Genomic DNA, 17,364 nt, shown 5'->3' on the forward strand with positions numbered 1-17,364 from the left:
AGGAGTGATTTGTTTCTTCTGGCCCATCCTGTTGGGGGTAAAAATCAGCTTGACCTCGCATTCCTTTACCATTCCCTTTGGCATAGTTGAGAATTACAGAGATTAAGCCCCAAAATGGGACGTTAATTACATCTCCTGCTCAGCCCCCATCCTTGTTTGTGTTGAGCAGTTTAATTTTGCCACCTAGTGGTTCTGGCTGGATAAATATTTTATTTTGCTGAGATGAAAGCAGGCTCTTGATTGGCTTTTTTCTGAAGACCCTTTTCCCTAGACGCCTGAATGACAGGTTATGGAGACCAGGGAGGTGAGTTGAGTGGTCCTGGGCTCAGGTGGCCTGGAATGTCATTAGGGTTGGATTCTTCATGGCAATAGGACTGTCCATTCCTCCTGTGTCTCTCAAAATGGTACTGAACTTCTTCATTAGCCTTAGGAGACCAGATTGTAGCATGGTAGGCAAATCCTTATCCATTTAAAACAGTTCTACCAAAGGTTGTACTGGATCTCTAGGGGTAAAGCATGATTGGCATTTAATCTTCCTAGATGACTACTACTGTTCTTTTATCCTCCTGCATAATCTTGGATGCTGTTTTGTGACAGGGACGTAGATATTCCTCTTTTCTTTCTTATCATATTTCCTTGTGTTTGGTTATTTGACTATAAAAAAAAAATCAGGTACAGAACTGATAGAAATCAGATCCAGTGTTTAATTTGTAGTGAGTCATTAAAGAGATTAGGTAAAGTGTGTGTTCAGGCGGCTCATTACGTTCTTTTGGCTTCTTATGCCGTGTGATAGAGATTTTAGTACCAAGCACCCCTCTATAGGGTTGGTCATATAAGGGATTTGTCAATCACTCAACCAAGTCCATAAATCAGGAGTACTTGTGATGGGTTTCATGCTTCAGCTATTTTCCAAGTGTTCTTATGAACCTGAGGGCACTGACGATGATGAAGGCCCCAGGCGAGGGAGCAGCTACAGTCCATGTGCGTGAAGAGGAAGTGTAAATTGTCATGTTTGGGAAAATGTGATACTTGAGGAATTCAGATGGCAAAGGACCTAGGGAAAGCCACCTAGTTTTTCATTAGATCCCACCACTTAAAGGGATGTTCAAGAGGCCCAGACAACAGTTATAAAATAAGTCAGAGGGATGTAATATACAGTACAAGGAATATAGTCAATATTTTAATAACATTATATGGGGTGTAGTGTACAAAAATATTAAATCACTGTGTTGTACACCTGAAACTATTGGATTGGCCAAAAGATTCATTCAAGTTTTTCCATAAGATGTACAGGAATACCCAAATGAACTTTTTGTCCAACCCAATAATATAATATTGTAAGTTAACTAACCTTCAATTTAAAAAAAGAATGCATATTCTAGTTACCATTGCTGCATAACAAACCACTCCAAATTTGGTGGCATAAAACAATGATCGTCTTATCCCGTGGATTTGTTTATTGATTTATACATATTCCCTACCCATGCCACATGGTCTCCTGTGTCTGCTTTGATGCTGAAGGAAGTCAGATTTAAACATCAATAAATAGTAGTGGTGTTCTTGTAAATTAAGAATGTATAGGTAGGCAGAGTTAATGGCATATGCCAAAAGTGGCTTCTGCTCTGTTTCTAAGCAGCTTGTGTTTGCCAGATAACACCAGCCCTCAGCTTAGGGGGAAAAAAAATCTGTTGACTTTGCTGTACCTGATAAATATTTTAAATGCTAGTGTGTCTAATAAGTGGATAGGAAAACATTTGCTAATAATTGTTATCCTCCCCCTGCCCAGGTACCACTGAAAGAAAACATGAAATTAAAAAGATACCTCCTGAAAGACCGGAAACACTTCCAAACAGAACAGAAGAGAAAGGTATGAAATCACGTCTTCGTTGGCACTTCTAGAACAGCAGGGGACAGAGCTGTCTGTCACAGGGCTACTCCAGATTACCCACAGAATTTTCTTTTTCTTTGCAATATGCAATATGGTGATTATGGTTTTGTTTTGATCGCTTTTAAATTTCCTGTGTCTAAGGAAATAGGAGAGAAGGTGATTGTGGTGCTTCTTTGGGCCAGCATTTCTCATCAAATGAAAAATACCCAGCCTGGTCATTTAACACATTGGAGCTCTTTCATCCCAATCGTCTTGCAATTACCACCTTCCCCACACCAGCAGCAACCCGAAGTCAGGATGCCGAGTGTAAGTCCCCCGAGGGCCTGGATGTACCTACCACGTATTCTGGCTAGCCTAGTGCCCCAGGCGCTCGTTACCTGCTGATAAGTGAGTATGGCTTAGAGAGATTCCCATCCAGACAAACGAAAGCTGTCAGTCATTGCTGGGCTTTTGACTCTGGCTACTGTATTATAGACACACGTCCCTGGTCAGGAATGTTGAGGATGGGGCTGTCATGACCAAACTGGGAAAAGCAGCCCAGTGCCCACAGTCCCCTTAAGGGGGTCAAAAATTATCATTTTCAGGGAAGTACCCTAACCTGTATCACACAGTCAGTTTTATGGCTGGGTTTGACTTCTACAGCCTGAGTGTCCCTCCCAAAGAAATCTGTATGCTATGGAAGGACTGATTTTATTAGGTGTCTCAAATTTGATTGATCACACATTTTATGGGAAAAGTGTTAGGTTATTATTATTAACAGGAGGCAGAGCAAATTCCATTTTAAAAAGCAGTTATTTGTAAGTCACAAGAGAAATGCTGAATTAATGCACACAATTATTTGTAGGTGCTCCTGGGTGGCCTCATGAAGCTTTATTGTGAAATGTAATATTTTATATCAGTGTGCCACAAGTTTTACCAACACTGCAAGTTCTTAAGAAGTTATACATCTTTCTTTCAGAGTGAAGAGTTAAAACTTGAGTTGTAGAAGCTCACTGTGAAGGCCAGGTCTGCATCACAGATCAATAAAAATACGCACCATCCGAATAGTTCTTTGATAGAAGTGTGCATGTTGTGACATAGCTAAACACTGCCTCTGTCCTCATAGAGGACATGTGGCTGCTTTTGGGCTTCTCGCCAGGCTCTGTGTTGAGGACACTGTCTGCTCTGTTCCATGCTGACTAGCATATGGCCTTGGCTTACGTGTGAACAGCCACCCTAGTTGGCTGGCCAAATGGTCACACACTTCTGCTTCCTTCCCCTCTCATGATGCCTTGCTCTAGGCCGCAGTGAGTCAGGGTGCAGACGCTCTGGTCAAAAGCAACAGGGAAGCTGGTGAACCAGCCCTGCCTTGAGACTCGACCTCCCTAGTAGGTGGGCACAAAGCCTCTCTCCCATTCGTTCTGTAGGCTGCCGTTCAGTAGGCTGCCGAGGGCCTGTCCCTCCCAGCAGGAGGAATCTCCGCTCCTTTGTATTTTAGCAAAGCCCTTCTTCCTCTGGTCCCTGCGGACCAGGAAAAGAGTTCCTAGCAATCCAGGATGGAGCACACTCCCTTACTGAACTCTTGTGGGGCTGAGCACACTGATGTCTGTATGATACCTGATGGGCTTTTTAAAGCTTTGCCAGTTGTCCAGGTCGCCCAAACGACATGAGTTTGTGTCTGCAAGTAACATGTGTTCAGGGTTCCAGCTTCCGAGTGAACTCAGCAATGCTGCCAGTCCCCCAACGGGCAGCTCTCTGAAGCCCTGTCTTTACAGAGAAGCACGTGGGTGCAGGCTCTTCAGAGCACACACAGGGCAAGGTGAATCTGGGATAGAGTATAGGAAGCTGCCACCAAACCCTGCCCAGTTTGGCCACTAGATCTGGCTGTAACTTCATTCTAATAGCTATGAAGCCCCAAACCCTCGGAAACCAATTACCTGTGAAGTCCCAGTTTACCTTCCAAGGTGAAACTGTGCACAGAGAGAATCCAGACTCAGTTGTTGTTTTCTGAAATGCTCCCCTGTTAGTGGCTCCTGGCACTCTACACCTGGGAGGAGACAGGCCTTTTTCTTCCCCACACCCAACAGGGCCCGCTGGTCATTGACCAAACCCATCAGCCATTTACCAGGCGCATGTTCAGTGCCAGGCCCCATGCAGGTCCTAGACAGATAACCAGATGTGGGCCCTGCCCTTGGGGGCTGACAGCCTGCCGGCTGGGCCAAGCATACGGACGCCCAGAAAGTATTCAAGTGGAGCTTGTTTATAAAGGGCTGTCCTTCATGGCTCAGGAAAGGGAGTAGTAGGAAAGTGTGCCTCTGAGGGTGGGTCCAGCTGTTGAGAAGGGAACATGATGGTGTGACATTGCAGCCTGGGGAAATGTGAGTAGGCCCAATGAAGTGTGAGTGGGAGTTTTCCAAGGCTGGGCAGGGACTGGAAGGACCCTCGGGCAGAGGGACCAGCATGAGTAAAGGCAAGCAGTGGCCTGTGATTCTCTGGGACTTTTTCTAACTTGACCAAGAACAGGTGATGCTCTTTGCTTCCATCCTCACCTGGCAAACAGCATCAGTGTTTTTTTGTTTTTTTTTTTAAGCAAGAAGTACACAGTCTTCGGTACTGTCCCTTACATAAGTTCTCTCTGTCTTCCTTATGCTTCCTTAAAGAAAGACCAGAGAGAGAACCAAAACTGGATTTACCGAAGCCTTCTGTTCCTGCCATACCACCCAAAAAGCCACGGCCACCCAAGACCAATTCTCTCAGCAGACCAGGCGCGCTACCCCCAAGGAGGCCAGAGAGGCCCGTGGGTCCCCTGACCCACACCAGGTACTGTGCTGCTCTTGATGCCGAGGGTGGGAGTGGGGTGGGGCAACCAAAGGACACTGGACGCAGGCCACTTGGGTCCTTGTTCCTGTGCTCGGGCAGAAGTGGGAGTGAGGCTGGGAGGTGCAGCCTGGTTTTCAGGATTACAGATGAGAATCCAGGTCCTGGCATCTTCGCCCTGCTCACATGTGGGAATTCCCTATGCACCCTTAGAGCAAGGCCAGCTGCCCTTCAGACCAGAAGTGCTAGGGATGGCCTGCCTGCCTTCACCCCTGGAGGTCCTCTCACTGGCCGCTCCATCTCTGAGCCTCTCCCTGCTCTGTGGCACCTCCCTCCACAATCCCAGGCTCCCTCTGCCCTTGTCTGCACAGCCATATTGTGGGCCCCAGGACGTAGTCTAGCAAAGATTGTCTTAGTGTCCATGTCCGTGGACCGTGAGACCCTCAAAGGCAAGGGGCATGCTTCATTCAGGCATGAGTTCTGAGACGGGCCCGGCAAAACTCAAATGCGTTCTGCTGCTGACTGTTAGTGATATGATAGGATTAGAGTTGGACAGTGTGCCTTCCAGACCCAAGATGCCTACCACAAGGAACAAGGGAGTGTTGCATTCTCTCCACAAGTTCATTGGTGGAACTTTCTACTGTTGCTTGCACATTCTACGTGTTGATGTGATACACTGGAGCAAGTCGGTGGCTTAGAGTTCTTTATGTGGACCTCTCAACACACGGTCACTCACCGAATTTTTGTTCTTGTGAGCTAAGTTTGCACGTGGAGAATCTCACGGGGCTTCGGTGCCCTTGTGCTGAGGTCAGGCAGGCTTCCGGGCAGCCTCGGCAGGTCACTGCCCCTCACCCCTCACTGTCCCTGTCTGTAGATTGCAGGGATCATGGAAAGCATCTGAAAGGATAGAAGGATATAATTAGCAAGTATGTAGCCCTAGGGCTGTAAATCAGTTTCACTTCCATTGTCATATTTAAGATTGTGTATCAAACTGGAAGAAAAATAGCTCACTTTTACATTTTAGAAAAAAGGTTCAATCCTGGTAAAATACACGTAACATGATTATCTCAGGTGTGTGAGCCCATTGGAGGAGCGGCTGGCTCACCCATGACATTTGGCAGGAGTCCCCCGAGGTGCAGTGAAACAACTGCCCTCTATGATGGCCTGGGGGGAAACTAATGGGACCAGGGCCACTGTTGAGTTGGTCAGGCTCCTACGTGCTGTGTCCTCTTCTGCCGACTGACATGTGCACCACGAGGCCACTTGACAGCCACAGTGACCTGAGCAAGGGCCGCTTCAGTAGCATGGTTGGTCCAGGGCTTGCACTTCAGAAGGGTAAGGGTATGTGAACGTTAAGTGCTTCTGCAGAGAATATGCGCTCCACACCCAGGGAGGGTGGACCAGCAGAGGTCGAACATCACTTTGTGGTGGTGAAAGGAGAACAGAAGCCACGCTCTGCCAAATTCTTATAGCCTTCCAGGGACCACAGGTGTTTCAGTGAAGTCAGTAACGATTTCCAGAATATTCCTGTTGATCTCTCTAATGATCTAATCTGAAGAGAAGTGCAATTCCAGTAGCTTCTGCACCTTCGAAGGTTGCTCTCAACTGTCTTGTTAGGAGATAGGTGTGGGCCTTGTGAGCCATCGATTAGACCTGCAGGGAAAGTGGGCCTGAATGATAACTACCAGTCCTCTGGGCTCACAGAGGCCCCACTTCCCTGCCGCCTCTGCTTAGCTCTTCCCCTCCACCCCCAGCTCTTGCAGCATCCAGTTGTGGGTCAGAAGGACAAGCCACTGAGGAAGATGCACGAGAGGGGTTTAGACAGAGGCCAGTGGGAAGCCTAGCTGTTGTTGACCTTGTGTGTGAGGTCTGAGCAGCCTGGGAGAGGGTGGGTGGGCAGCCCCCTGACCTCCCAAACCCCCAGGGCGCTGGTTTGCAGAAAGGAGGGAGTAGGAGGCAAGCCCCAGGCTTCCTTCCTGCCAGCCCCAGGAAGTGACAGAGCCGGACAAGGAGAAGCTGGTACCTGCTCTGGCCCCTTGTCAGCCAGGTAGAGGGAGAACAGTGCCCACTCCCACTCGGTGGTTCTCAAGCTTGAGCGTGCATCAGGGTCGCCTGGAGAACTCATTTGCACACAGTGCTGGGCGCCACCCCACAGATGCGGTTGGTCTAGGGGAGGTCTGGGAATTGACATCTCTAACAAGCTCCCTGGTGATGCTGACGCTGCCAGCCCACATCCATGCTGTGAGAACCTCTGGTCTGCATTCCCCTGGGTTTTTGGTGGCGCCTCCTCCCTTCCCTGTCTGCCTCTCCTGCACCCGTCAGTGCTCCTCAGCTGTCCAGTTAGCATGCCCCTCTTCTGGAAGCCTTTCCTCATCCCTCACAGTTGCTCTCCTTGAAACGCCTGACACCCCATGTGGAGCCTGGTGCAGGGCCCCCTGCTCTGCCACTTGGGATATTCACACCCCCGGACTCCTTCCCCAGATTTGAAGCGGATCAAGAGTGTGTTTTGTCATCTCCACATGCTTTACAGGGCTGAGCATATGGCAGTGGCTCATTTAATACACTTGTTGAATGCCCTGGTTCCGAAAAGGGGTGGGGGGGAGGTGCCAGTGCTTTCATCTTGTTCACTTTGGCTCTCCTGTACAAGCTCCGTAGTACTCATGTCTGATGTTCCAGGTCACCTTGCATGCCATGGATTTCAACATAACAAAATTTAAGAATATTGAAGAAAGGCTTACTGTTTCTCAGTATCTCACATGCTTCATATTTTTTGCTAAGCAGTTATGTTAGACAACCAACCCATACTGGTTTGTGAACTTGTTTTGCTCTGCCAAATGAGTTGACTCAGGGATGTTCACATCAAGTAGTTTTATGTTGGTGGTCCTCCAGAGAAGGGGTATTGTCTGCTGTGTGAACCCAAATCCTTGCTGGGATTTACCTGATGGGATGGGACAGGCGGATGGATGGACGGACGGGTGAACACATGGGTGCGCAATCACCATTTGCTGTTCTTACTGGAAACGAGACATGAGGCGTTGCCTGCCACTCCAGCTGCAGTGTCTGGGCTTAGCTTCTTCTCACCTGCCAGAAAGCTCGCCGCCAACTGTGGCTTCCAGAAGAGATCAATTTCCTTCTATTTAAATAGGAACTAGCACCTTTTAGAAAAAGGAATACATAAGTTTGGTAAGAAAGGAGTCGTTTTTAGATGCATTCACTTAACAGAAGTGGATTGAGGGACGTCTGTGTACCAGATCACAGGCTTCAGGAATCTTCTCTAAGGGAACTAGGACACCAGCATGATTTGGAGTCCATCTGAGCAAGTAGCAGTATGCCATTAACATACTTACTTCTAAACAGTAAATGTAGGTAGAAATGTAACAGAAAAAAAGAGACTGTTTCAAAAAAAAGTCAATAACAGAGTTAATTTACAAATTGAATGATGATAGGAGATCCCCCTGGGTCCTAAGTGCCTGTTTGTTTGAAAGTCTGTGCTTTGGGGATGTGTCAGTTATTATCTCACAGCGTGAAAACAGTGTCTGCTAGTCTCATCTAGCCCACCATATAACTAAGGCAGTCATCCAAAGAGCCTTCTGCCTACATCTATCTTCACACCTGAAAAGAGCCTACTTACTTTTTTGATATTTGGTCATCAAGGTATTTCAAATGACAGAGTATACCTAAACCTTTTTGTATATGTGTTGTATACACACAAATGAACATGTAATGTTATACATCTCATAATGTGTAGTGTCGATTTAATAAAGATAGGGTCAGAAACCCCCATGAGAAGAGGTCTTGAACTTGAGAGAAGGGACCAAAAGGAAAAAAAAAAAAAAAAAAAAAGGAAAAGCTGGAAAGAAGCAGGCTGTCCTGAGCTCTAGCAGTCTGTTGCAGTGGAAGGTAGTGAGCCAGAACCTGAGCAGCAGAGCAGGTGTGTGCCTTCAAAGGAAAATAAACCCCAGAGGGAAAGAGGTAGACGCAGGCTGGATAGACCAGAACAGCTTTGTTAATCTTCCCAAACACGGACACCCCAAGTTGTAATAACCCTTCATTTTTCTTTCCAAAGAACAGGCAAATAAGGGAAACCACCAGACTTTCCTGGGAATAAGGGGAATAACAGGGAATAAGACCTTTAGTCTGCGTTGCCTGGGAGCTGTGCTGGTTGTCTGGGGCAGCACAGGGAATGGGGGGCTGAGGGGACGGAACTTGAGTGATAGGGGCTCTGGGATGGAGGGAAAAGAAGTAAAGCCAAAAGAAGTAAGAGTCGGTGAGATGAACAGGGATGGAGTGGGAGCTGAAAGTGTGGAAAATTGATGATCAGAGGTACTAGAGATGCTGGTCAGAAAGAGGAGATTGATGTTCACAACTTCAGAGGCGGAGAGGGTCTGAAGATGGACATATCCACAGAGGGAAGGGCCCTGAATGTGGGTGGCTGAGGGTGAATGAAGGTTGTAAGTGCTGAAGGGACCAGGGGAAGGAGGGGGAGAATGGATCACCCACATGGCTGTCACAGGCTTAGGAAGATGGCAAGAGCTGAAGTGAGATGAGGCTGGTGTTCTCAAAGCCAGTATCCTCCCAGGTGGATGTCAGTGCATTCTGGGAGTTGATGACAGTCAGTCATGAGAAAGTTTCAGTAGTCAGAGTGGTAGCAGGCCATTAAGTCAAGAGGTTTTAGGTGGCTGGAGTTGGTTACTATGGCTCAAGCACCACAGAAGGCACTGTCCCCTGGCTTCAGATGTGTCAGAGGAGGAATCTCAGTGAGAAGACTGGCAGTCGGGTCTTGGACACCAGGCTGTGGGCATGAGGCCTAGTGGTTTCCCAGACCTGTGCTTCTTGGAAATGGTCTATTCCTTTTAGTCTTAAACACACCAGGTGCCTTTCGCATGGAATGCTGAAGGCTATGTGGAGTCTCCTGGAATAGGGATCAGGTATGAGGGACCGTGGAGTTGTACATTTTTTCTTCATAATGAAGAGGGATCTCTGAATATCAGAGAAACCCTGGGAGATTAGTGACTGTTGAGTCCTGAGACATTTTAGCTTGAGGCAAAGATTAAGTAAGCATTTATATGCCAAATATCAACTAAGTGCTTAGGGAAGGGCAGATATCTCTCTGGAGACCAACTTGCCTGCACAGAAATTAATTTTTCTTTAGATTTATGCAGGCATCCAGGCTGCTTCAAGCCCCTCGGGATACAAATTAGCCCAAAGTAAGCTGGTCTAGTGATTTTATGACTTGTGTGGTCCCCGTACCCACCAAAAGAAAGCATTAAAAAAAAAAAAGACCTTTACTCTTATTAGCTCTAAGCTAATCAATCATTTAATATTTTTAAAAAAGAGGGAAAGAAGCTAGCCAGAGTGTACCCAAACATTCCCTAAGCAGGCATGTAGAATGTGCACCCAGGTGGCCAGGCCACCATTTTGAGTTTGGATTGCTTGAGTATTCTAAACATCTTTTCAGAGATTCCAAGGATATGGCATGGGATGCTTGAGTGTTTCCCTTCTTCTCTACAAGTCAGGACCAAGATATGTCTTTGGAGAATTCAGGAGAGATCTGGGCTAGAAATTACAGAGGTAGGTGTCACTGGCTCGTAGATGGTAGTTACAGGCATGAAATGGCTATAATCACTCCAGGAGATTACAGAGAAGAGGAGGAGTGGGTACAGACAGCAGTGGGGAAGATTGTTACTTACAGGGTGGAGGAAGGATGAGGAGCCGTGGGAAAGGGTGGGTGGGCAGGGTGGCCATGGAAGCTAGGAGAAGGGAGGGTGGACTGGCTACTGGCCAGTGGGTCTCACACTTGAATGTGCGTCTCCATCACCTGCAGGCTTGTTAAAACGCAGGTCGCTGCTCCCCAAGCTTCTAATTTAGGAGATCTGGGTTCAGGCCTGAGAATTTGTATTTCTAGCAAGCTCCTGGGGCTGCTGCTGCCACTGGTTTGCCACGCCCACTATGAAAACTGCCACCAGTGAGAGCCAGGGAGACTGAAAGGCACTTGCGGTCTTTGGGCACTAGTTGGCCCTTCGTGATCCCAGTCAAGCTGATTCCGTACAATAGTTAGGGCTGAGAGACAAACTTGGGTTGAGTTGAAGAAATAACAGATGGGCAGCTGAGCACATGTAGACTTGTCTTGTGAGAAACTCAGCTATGGGGAAAAGATGAAAAATGGGTGCTAGATATGAACTCAGTGATAAGAGAGGAGTGTGTGTGTGTGTGTCATTCATTCATTTCAGAAATGTATCAAGTGCCTCCCCTTGACCAGGCCTTCTTCTGGGTGGTAGTTAACTCTGGTAACCAGGCCAGACCTTCTTCCTGCTCACCCATTGCTTACTGGGCTTTGGAGCCAGGCCCACCAGGGTCAGAAGCCCACTCCTCTGCTTCTTTACCCTGTGGCTTTGGGCATGGTGGCCACCTCCTGAGTCTCCATTTCCACCACCACCCCCAAGGCACCTAGCTCCTCAGCTGGTACTTGTGAGGCCCTCAGTCATCTTTTTTCCTTGCTGAGAGAGCTCAGTGGGTAACCTTATTGGGAGAGGGGTTGCCATATGGTGATAAGCAGATCAGGCTTGGTAGCCCTGAGGGAATGGGGAAATAGGGACACCCTCAAGACTGCACAACAAGGGGTCTCCAGGGAGTGGAAGCAGAGGGAAGGCTGGGGCCTGAGGCAGGGCGGGTGATGTATGGAGCACAATAATCCTACAGGACACTAGAGAAACACCTGGTCATCGTGTAGAAATGTCTGTGCAGCATTTGCTGGCCTCATTTCATTTGTATGTATAACTCTCTCCATACATGTTTCTACCCTCACAAAGAATGAATTTTATTCCCTGCAGCGAGATCCAGCAGTAGTGATGGTTTAGCCTTAGTCCAGACTGAGCCACATTGATTTTCCTGCTAGTGATGGCCAGAGGCAGGCAAGGAGTCAGCAGCAGATAGTGGCACCCCGCATGGGCACAGTACTATGTGGTTCATGTGATGCTTTTCCAATGGACTGTTTCTTTGAATACTCTTCCTCCAAGTGACACCCACCCCCAGACTCTTCTCAGAGTTGCTTGGTGATGAGAACCCCCTCCTCCAGGCATCTGAAAAGCCCCTTGCCCCTCTGAGATACCCGGCTGTGGGTCTGCAGATGAGAGCTGTGGGGGTCATCGTTCTTTGGACTCAGGGGCTGTGGGGCTCGTTATGCCCTGGATGGGCTCTGGACGGAGGCCTGTTTCCACACACACTTGCCGAGTCTGCACAGAGAACAGAAACGTGGGGGAGAATTGAGCGGGCAGTGTCCCATCATCTTCCAAAGTGTCTTCACCAACTATAAATAGCCGAGCCTCCCTGTGCTCATCCAGACAGGGACACGGTGCGAGGGGAGAGCTGCCAGGAAAACCACTCTGGTCCCTGCTTCCTGCACCCCTGGCCTTGCTGCTGCCACCATTTTGTCCTTTTCTGAAGGAAAGAGTCAACCTCCCCAGGCAGGAAGGGCCATTATCACTGCTTTTTTTGTGAGAGAAATAGCTCTAGAAGCATCAAACATGTACATTTTGATTATCACTGCCTCAAGGGTGATGGGCAAAGATAGGGCTGGGTGTCAAGAAGCTTCTATCTAGTTTCAGTGTGGGCACCAATTAACTGCATGATTTCGGGCTCATAGCTCCCGGCCTTGGAGCACAGCTCCCTTGTCTGTAAGGAAATGAGGGCTTGAGCTGGGTAATCTCTACTCAGTTTTCATAATCAGAGCTTAAGTCTGAGATGTTATAATAAGGCAGCCTAGAAAGCGGGGAAGAGCATTCACTTCCTCTGACCTCGCATCCTCAGTGCGTAGTTGGACCAAGATGAAGGAGGTGAGCAGTAAGATAGGGTGATTTTGCATCAGAAGGGGCTGATAAAACAAGGTTGCAGGGTTGGAGCAAGAGAGAAGAGAGAGAATCTGCAGTTGTTTCTCTAGCAACTTCCCATCTGCCATCTGTCATCATCCCTGTAAGTGGCTAGACTCCCAGGCAGGATCCATCACTGACTCAGTGGACATGAGTGAGCAAACTTTGAGAGACAGTGAAGGACAGGGAAGCCTAGCATGCTGCAGTCCATGGGGTTGCAAAGAGTCGAACATGATTTAGCAACTGAACAACAAGCCAAGGCAGGATGAAAGCTGGGGGGGAAATCAAAGATTGAAGGGGTGCCCCTCAATGATTTTCTGAGAACAGGAGATGAGGATTTTCTGCTTTTTCCTTTCCTTTCTTCCCCAGCTTTTTTTTTTTTTAACCCCTGTAACAATTTTTAGACAGTTAAAACCCAAGCATTTACATGATAGTAATAGATCCTGCTGAGGGTCCAGAGGGGAGACTGACAAAAAGATTCATCGTCTGGACTTAGAGTCTTTCGCTTGGTAGGAATAAGTAGACTCACTGTTTCCCTTCATCCCCACTCCCCTCTAGAAGGGTTGTGGGGTCTTTCGGGTGGATTTTAGCTGCTGCTGTTAGTGCTGCTGTTCATTCATTTATTTATCGTACTTGTTTGCTTTCCTCGGCCTCCTGTGCACTTCAGCATCTTTTCCAGGCCACATGTCTTGGCTTAACTGTCCCAACTTGGGCTAAATTGGGCCAGGCCACTGGCTGAGCTCATGTTCTCAGGGGATGCGCATGGCGCGTCTTCCACATTTCCAACTGTTCATGTGCCCCGTCTCACGTCTCGGATCTGAGGGGGAAGAGCAGGCCCCTCTGGGTTCGGGTATGTGATTTTTGTTTATTATTAGCACTTTTTAACTCGGGGAGCAAAGGTGATGTCCCCAGCTGCCAGTGAGCTGCAATGACACAGGTGGCCAGGCCTCTACCCTGCTGCATGGTCTCCACGACCAGCAGGCTCAGTGAAGCAGTTCTGAGAAGTGGTCAAGAGCTTGGGCTCCAGAGTCAAAGTTAGTAGGTTCAAATCCAGATGCCACCACTCTACTAGTTTTGTAACCTTTTGTCAGCAAGTGACTTCTCACTGAGCCTGAGTTTCCTGCTCTATATAATGAAAAGAAGGGCCACCCACATGGGCTTCTCCAGAAAGCAGCCTCTGTGGCAGTGTTTAGAAGGCAAGATACGTGTAGGGGTCAGTGCCTGTGAGGAGAGAGAAGGAAGCCATGTTGGGCAGAGGGAGAAAAATTGTGATGCTGCCTTACCAAAGCTTCGGCCAAGTCCATGGAGCTTTGGGACTAAAATGACCCCTCCGACTTGTCCGATGTTCAGCTGAAATGACTGAGACTTTTTTTTTTTAATTAGTTTTTTAACACCAGAAGCATTTTGTATTAGGGTCTAGCTGACGAACAGTGTTGTGGGTTTCGGGTGAAAAGCAAAGGGACTCAGCCATACGTATACATGTATCCATTCTCCCCCAAAACCCCCTCTGAAATGGCTGACGCTTTTATACCATGAACCGTGGGCCACCCTGGAAAGGCCGAAGGAGGCTCCCTGAAGCTGAGGTGGTCCCTGGAGGGGCCGGCACCTCTCCTAGCAGTGGCGGGGCGGGGGGACCCACTTCACAGAATGGGGCTCTGGGTGGTGCAGCTCTCTGTCTGCCACACAGAGGAGATTCTTCAAGGGACAGTTGGGGCGGTTGAATCTTACATGGAAGGATCTCATCTTCATGCCAGTCAAGTGTGGTACTACTGTTAGTTCTCTCGGATTGTGGGTTCCACTTACTCTTGCCGGATGTCCTTGGGCTGGTCAGCCCATCCCCTGCGATTTCAGGTCCCTGGCCAGCAAAGCATGGAGACTCTTGGTTGCTAGTTGCCTACCCAAGTCACATGTTTTAAGTATCCATAATCAAATCCGCTGAAGAAATGCAAGAAAAATAACATTATTTTGGTTTAAAACTCAGAGTTGAGTGAGGGTCACATTCTAACATTGTTGGCTATGTGGGGATATGCCTTCTTTCTTCTATTTTCTCCTTTTATTTAACAGTCATGGGCACAGAAACTCACCATAAAAAAAAAATCCTCATGGGAGTTAGTAAACTACAAAAGGATGAGCTCTTTCCTCTTTTGTTGAATTTAGTAACATCCTTTTTGCCAAAATGGTACCCATGTGTTGGGCAGACTGGAGGAGAACGGGGACCACGGAGGGCCGCAGCCTCATTGGGTGTCAGCCGCTCCAAACATGTGCTTTGGAGAATTTCAGAAATTCTGCTATTTTTCAGAACTGAAATTCATTAGCTTTGTTGTAAGCATCTATAAATACAGTGAAAGGCATTTACAAATAGACATTGTAAAACGCTTCCACACCCACAGTCTGAACACTGTCAAAACACCAGCTGCAGCTTCCCTACTTGGAAGGATCAGAACCTTTTTTAAACTGCACCTACTGTGTTTTCAAAATAGGCTTGCTTCTGGCCCTGTGTAGAAGATAATTTCAGCTGAAAGCCTGTGTCTGCTCTTGGCATGAGGGATCAGAGCTCATTTAGAGATGGGGTGTCCCAGTCTTCCTGTCAGAATATGGCAGGCACTTTAGAATCTGGGGAGGGGTCACTCACGGGCGCTGTTTCCTATTTCTTTGGATGGACGCTTCTCATAACCTGGCCCTGTCAGTGTAGGCTTTGTAACTCTACTACCACACCCACCCCCGCCACAACTGGTTCCCAGGTGAGTTCCAGGTGTGGTCACAGGGGATCACAGAGGCCCCTGGATCAGGGAGATCCTTAAAGGAGAGTTTGTAGGTAGGGGCCAGGCAGTCTTGTCTTTTACTTGGATGATACTATTAGGGAGAAATGGGAGCGAACAGAAGCTGCCTGAATTGTACCCATCTTTTATTGAAAGTGAACTTAAAAAAAAAAAAAGAGTGAACTTTCAAAGGAAGGAAAAATTCACCTATAGGCTTATCCTAGAGACAACTGCTATTAACATTTCAAACTGTTTCTTGCCCATCTTTTTCCTATGTATGACTCAGTTTGTTTTCCATCGCTTTTACATAGGTGTGATCATACCGAATGTCGTACAACTTTATGTCTTTTGGGAAAAAGTGCAATTCTTATAAATACATAATGCATTCCCATTTCAGGAAAAAAAGGTAAATGTTCATTCATTCCACAAGTATTTTTGAGTTCCTGCCATATACCAGGTGCTGGGCTGGTGCTAGAAATCACCCATCAGACTCCCCAGGAATAGCCATTGTAAATACATGTTCTTCTAGCCTTAAAAAAAAAAAAAATCCCTCTTCCTAATATATCAGAAGGGCATGTGGGTGCCTGTGAAGTAAGGTGTATGTCAATTTTAACTTGTGTTTTTTAGTTGACATTGTAACATAAGCATTTGTCCCTGTTGTCATGAACTACTTATACATATCATTTTAATGGTTATATTAAAGTCCATCAAATATCATAGTTTTTCAGCTGTTCCCCTATTTATAAAAAAATTCTAGTTCTTTTCAGTTTTTCTATATTACAGATAATGCTGTAAGAAACATCTTGATCCACAGAACCCATTTGGGTTTTTCAGACTATCTCTTTAGTGTAGATCCCCAGATGAATGTTTCAAATGCTATGAATATATACCCCATTCTGAAAAATTACTACTTTTTACCCTGCTGTGGTCCCAAAAGGCTTGGAGGTAACTTTTGAAAGTGCATATAAAAGAATAAAATATTTAAAAGGGTGACAACAAAGTGGAAATAAGGGCAGATAAGTAATACAGCCCAAGATCAGATGAGCACAGCAATGCACATAGAGTGCTCTATGGCCCCTCGAGAGAGGCTCATGTTGGACTGGAAGCTTCCATGTGTCAAACCAAAGAGGGGAATGGTAGCTACAAGATTCACAGTTCCCAAAATGCATGAATAAGCCATGTGTTCAGAAACAGCTGAGCTGTTCTGAGATACATGTGGTTCACTGATGTGCAAAGTTCCTCCCCCCACCTGCAACTCCAACACCCCCACCTCTGCCCTGATGGTCTCTGCAGTGTCACCTCCAATCATCTTCCCCTTTGGCCAAAAGAAAAAAAGGCTAGTGGAATTAACTGGACCTTCCTTGCCTGAGTGACATCTCTCCCCAGACAGAACATGTGTTCTCGTAAGTTTTAGTCCTTGGTGTGTTCCCAAAGGACAGAGTTGGCTGGCTGTGAGCACGACTTGAGTGTAGTCCGGGAATCGGGAAGATGACAGCCCCAGATCATTCCAACGCCACAGCTACCAAGTAACAAGATTAAGAACCCTCAAGAATTTTTTAAAATGAAAGTGCTTTCTAACTAAGAGTAAGAAATGCATTTCTAAAGCATTTCATTCAGAAGGTCACATTCAAATTAGCAGATACAGGAGCCCTGCCAGTAAAGTGTTTTGAAATAAAAGTCCTCAATCCCGCCACTCCAGTTGGCTCAGCGTCTGTCCAGGCGAGTGTGCCTGAGACCTGGGCTTTGTAGCCAGGGAATGGGAGGGGGGGTTAACTATGGAAACTCGGTCCAGGGGTCCCACAACCTTGAGGGTTGAGGCGAGGCAGTCTCCTGCTGCTCTCACACAGTCCTCAAGTTGTCTTTCCTCTTGGTGGGGACCAAGCCATCTAGCCTAGCCCTGGTCCTGTGGAGTTCTCACGTCTGCTCATCTTCTGCCAAGGGTGCTTGAGGTTGAGAGTCAGCCTTGTTCATCTGGAAGTGGAGGGAAGCTGACCTCTTTCTCCTGGGCCTTCTCCGCTATCACAAGGATATGCGTGTCTCGCTGAATGCCACCCCC

The 17,364-nt window shown here is 47.4% G+C and overlaps 1 protein-coding gene across 2 annotated transcripts in view; it reads left to right on the forward strand.

Annotated features, from left to right (window-relative positions):
• SH3KBP1 (SH3 domain containing kinase binding protein 1) overlaps positions 1-17,364 on the forward strand; it is a 331,561-nt gene that overhangs the window by 279,656 nt on the left and 34,541 nt on the right. For both annotated transcript variants that reach the window (XM_052662946.1, XM_052662948.1), the window contains 2 exons: positions 1,787-1,867; positions 4,528-4,687. In XM_052662946.1, the coding sequence (XP_052518906.1) occupies positions 1,787-1,867; positions 4,528-4,687 (241 nt within the window). The remainder of the gene's footprint in view (positions 1-1,786; positions 1,868-4,527; positions 4,688-17,364) is intronic.

This window comes from Budorcas taxicolor, chromosome X (assembly GCF_023091745.1).
Source record: "Budorcas taxicolor isolate Tak-1 chromosome X, Takin1.1, whole genome shotgun sequence".
NCBI classification, from domain to species: domain Eukaryota; kingdom Metazoa; phylum Chordata; class Mammalia; order Artiodactyla; family Bovidae; genus Budorcas; species Budorcas taxicolor.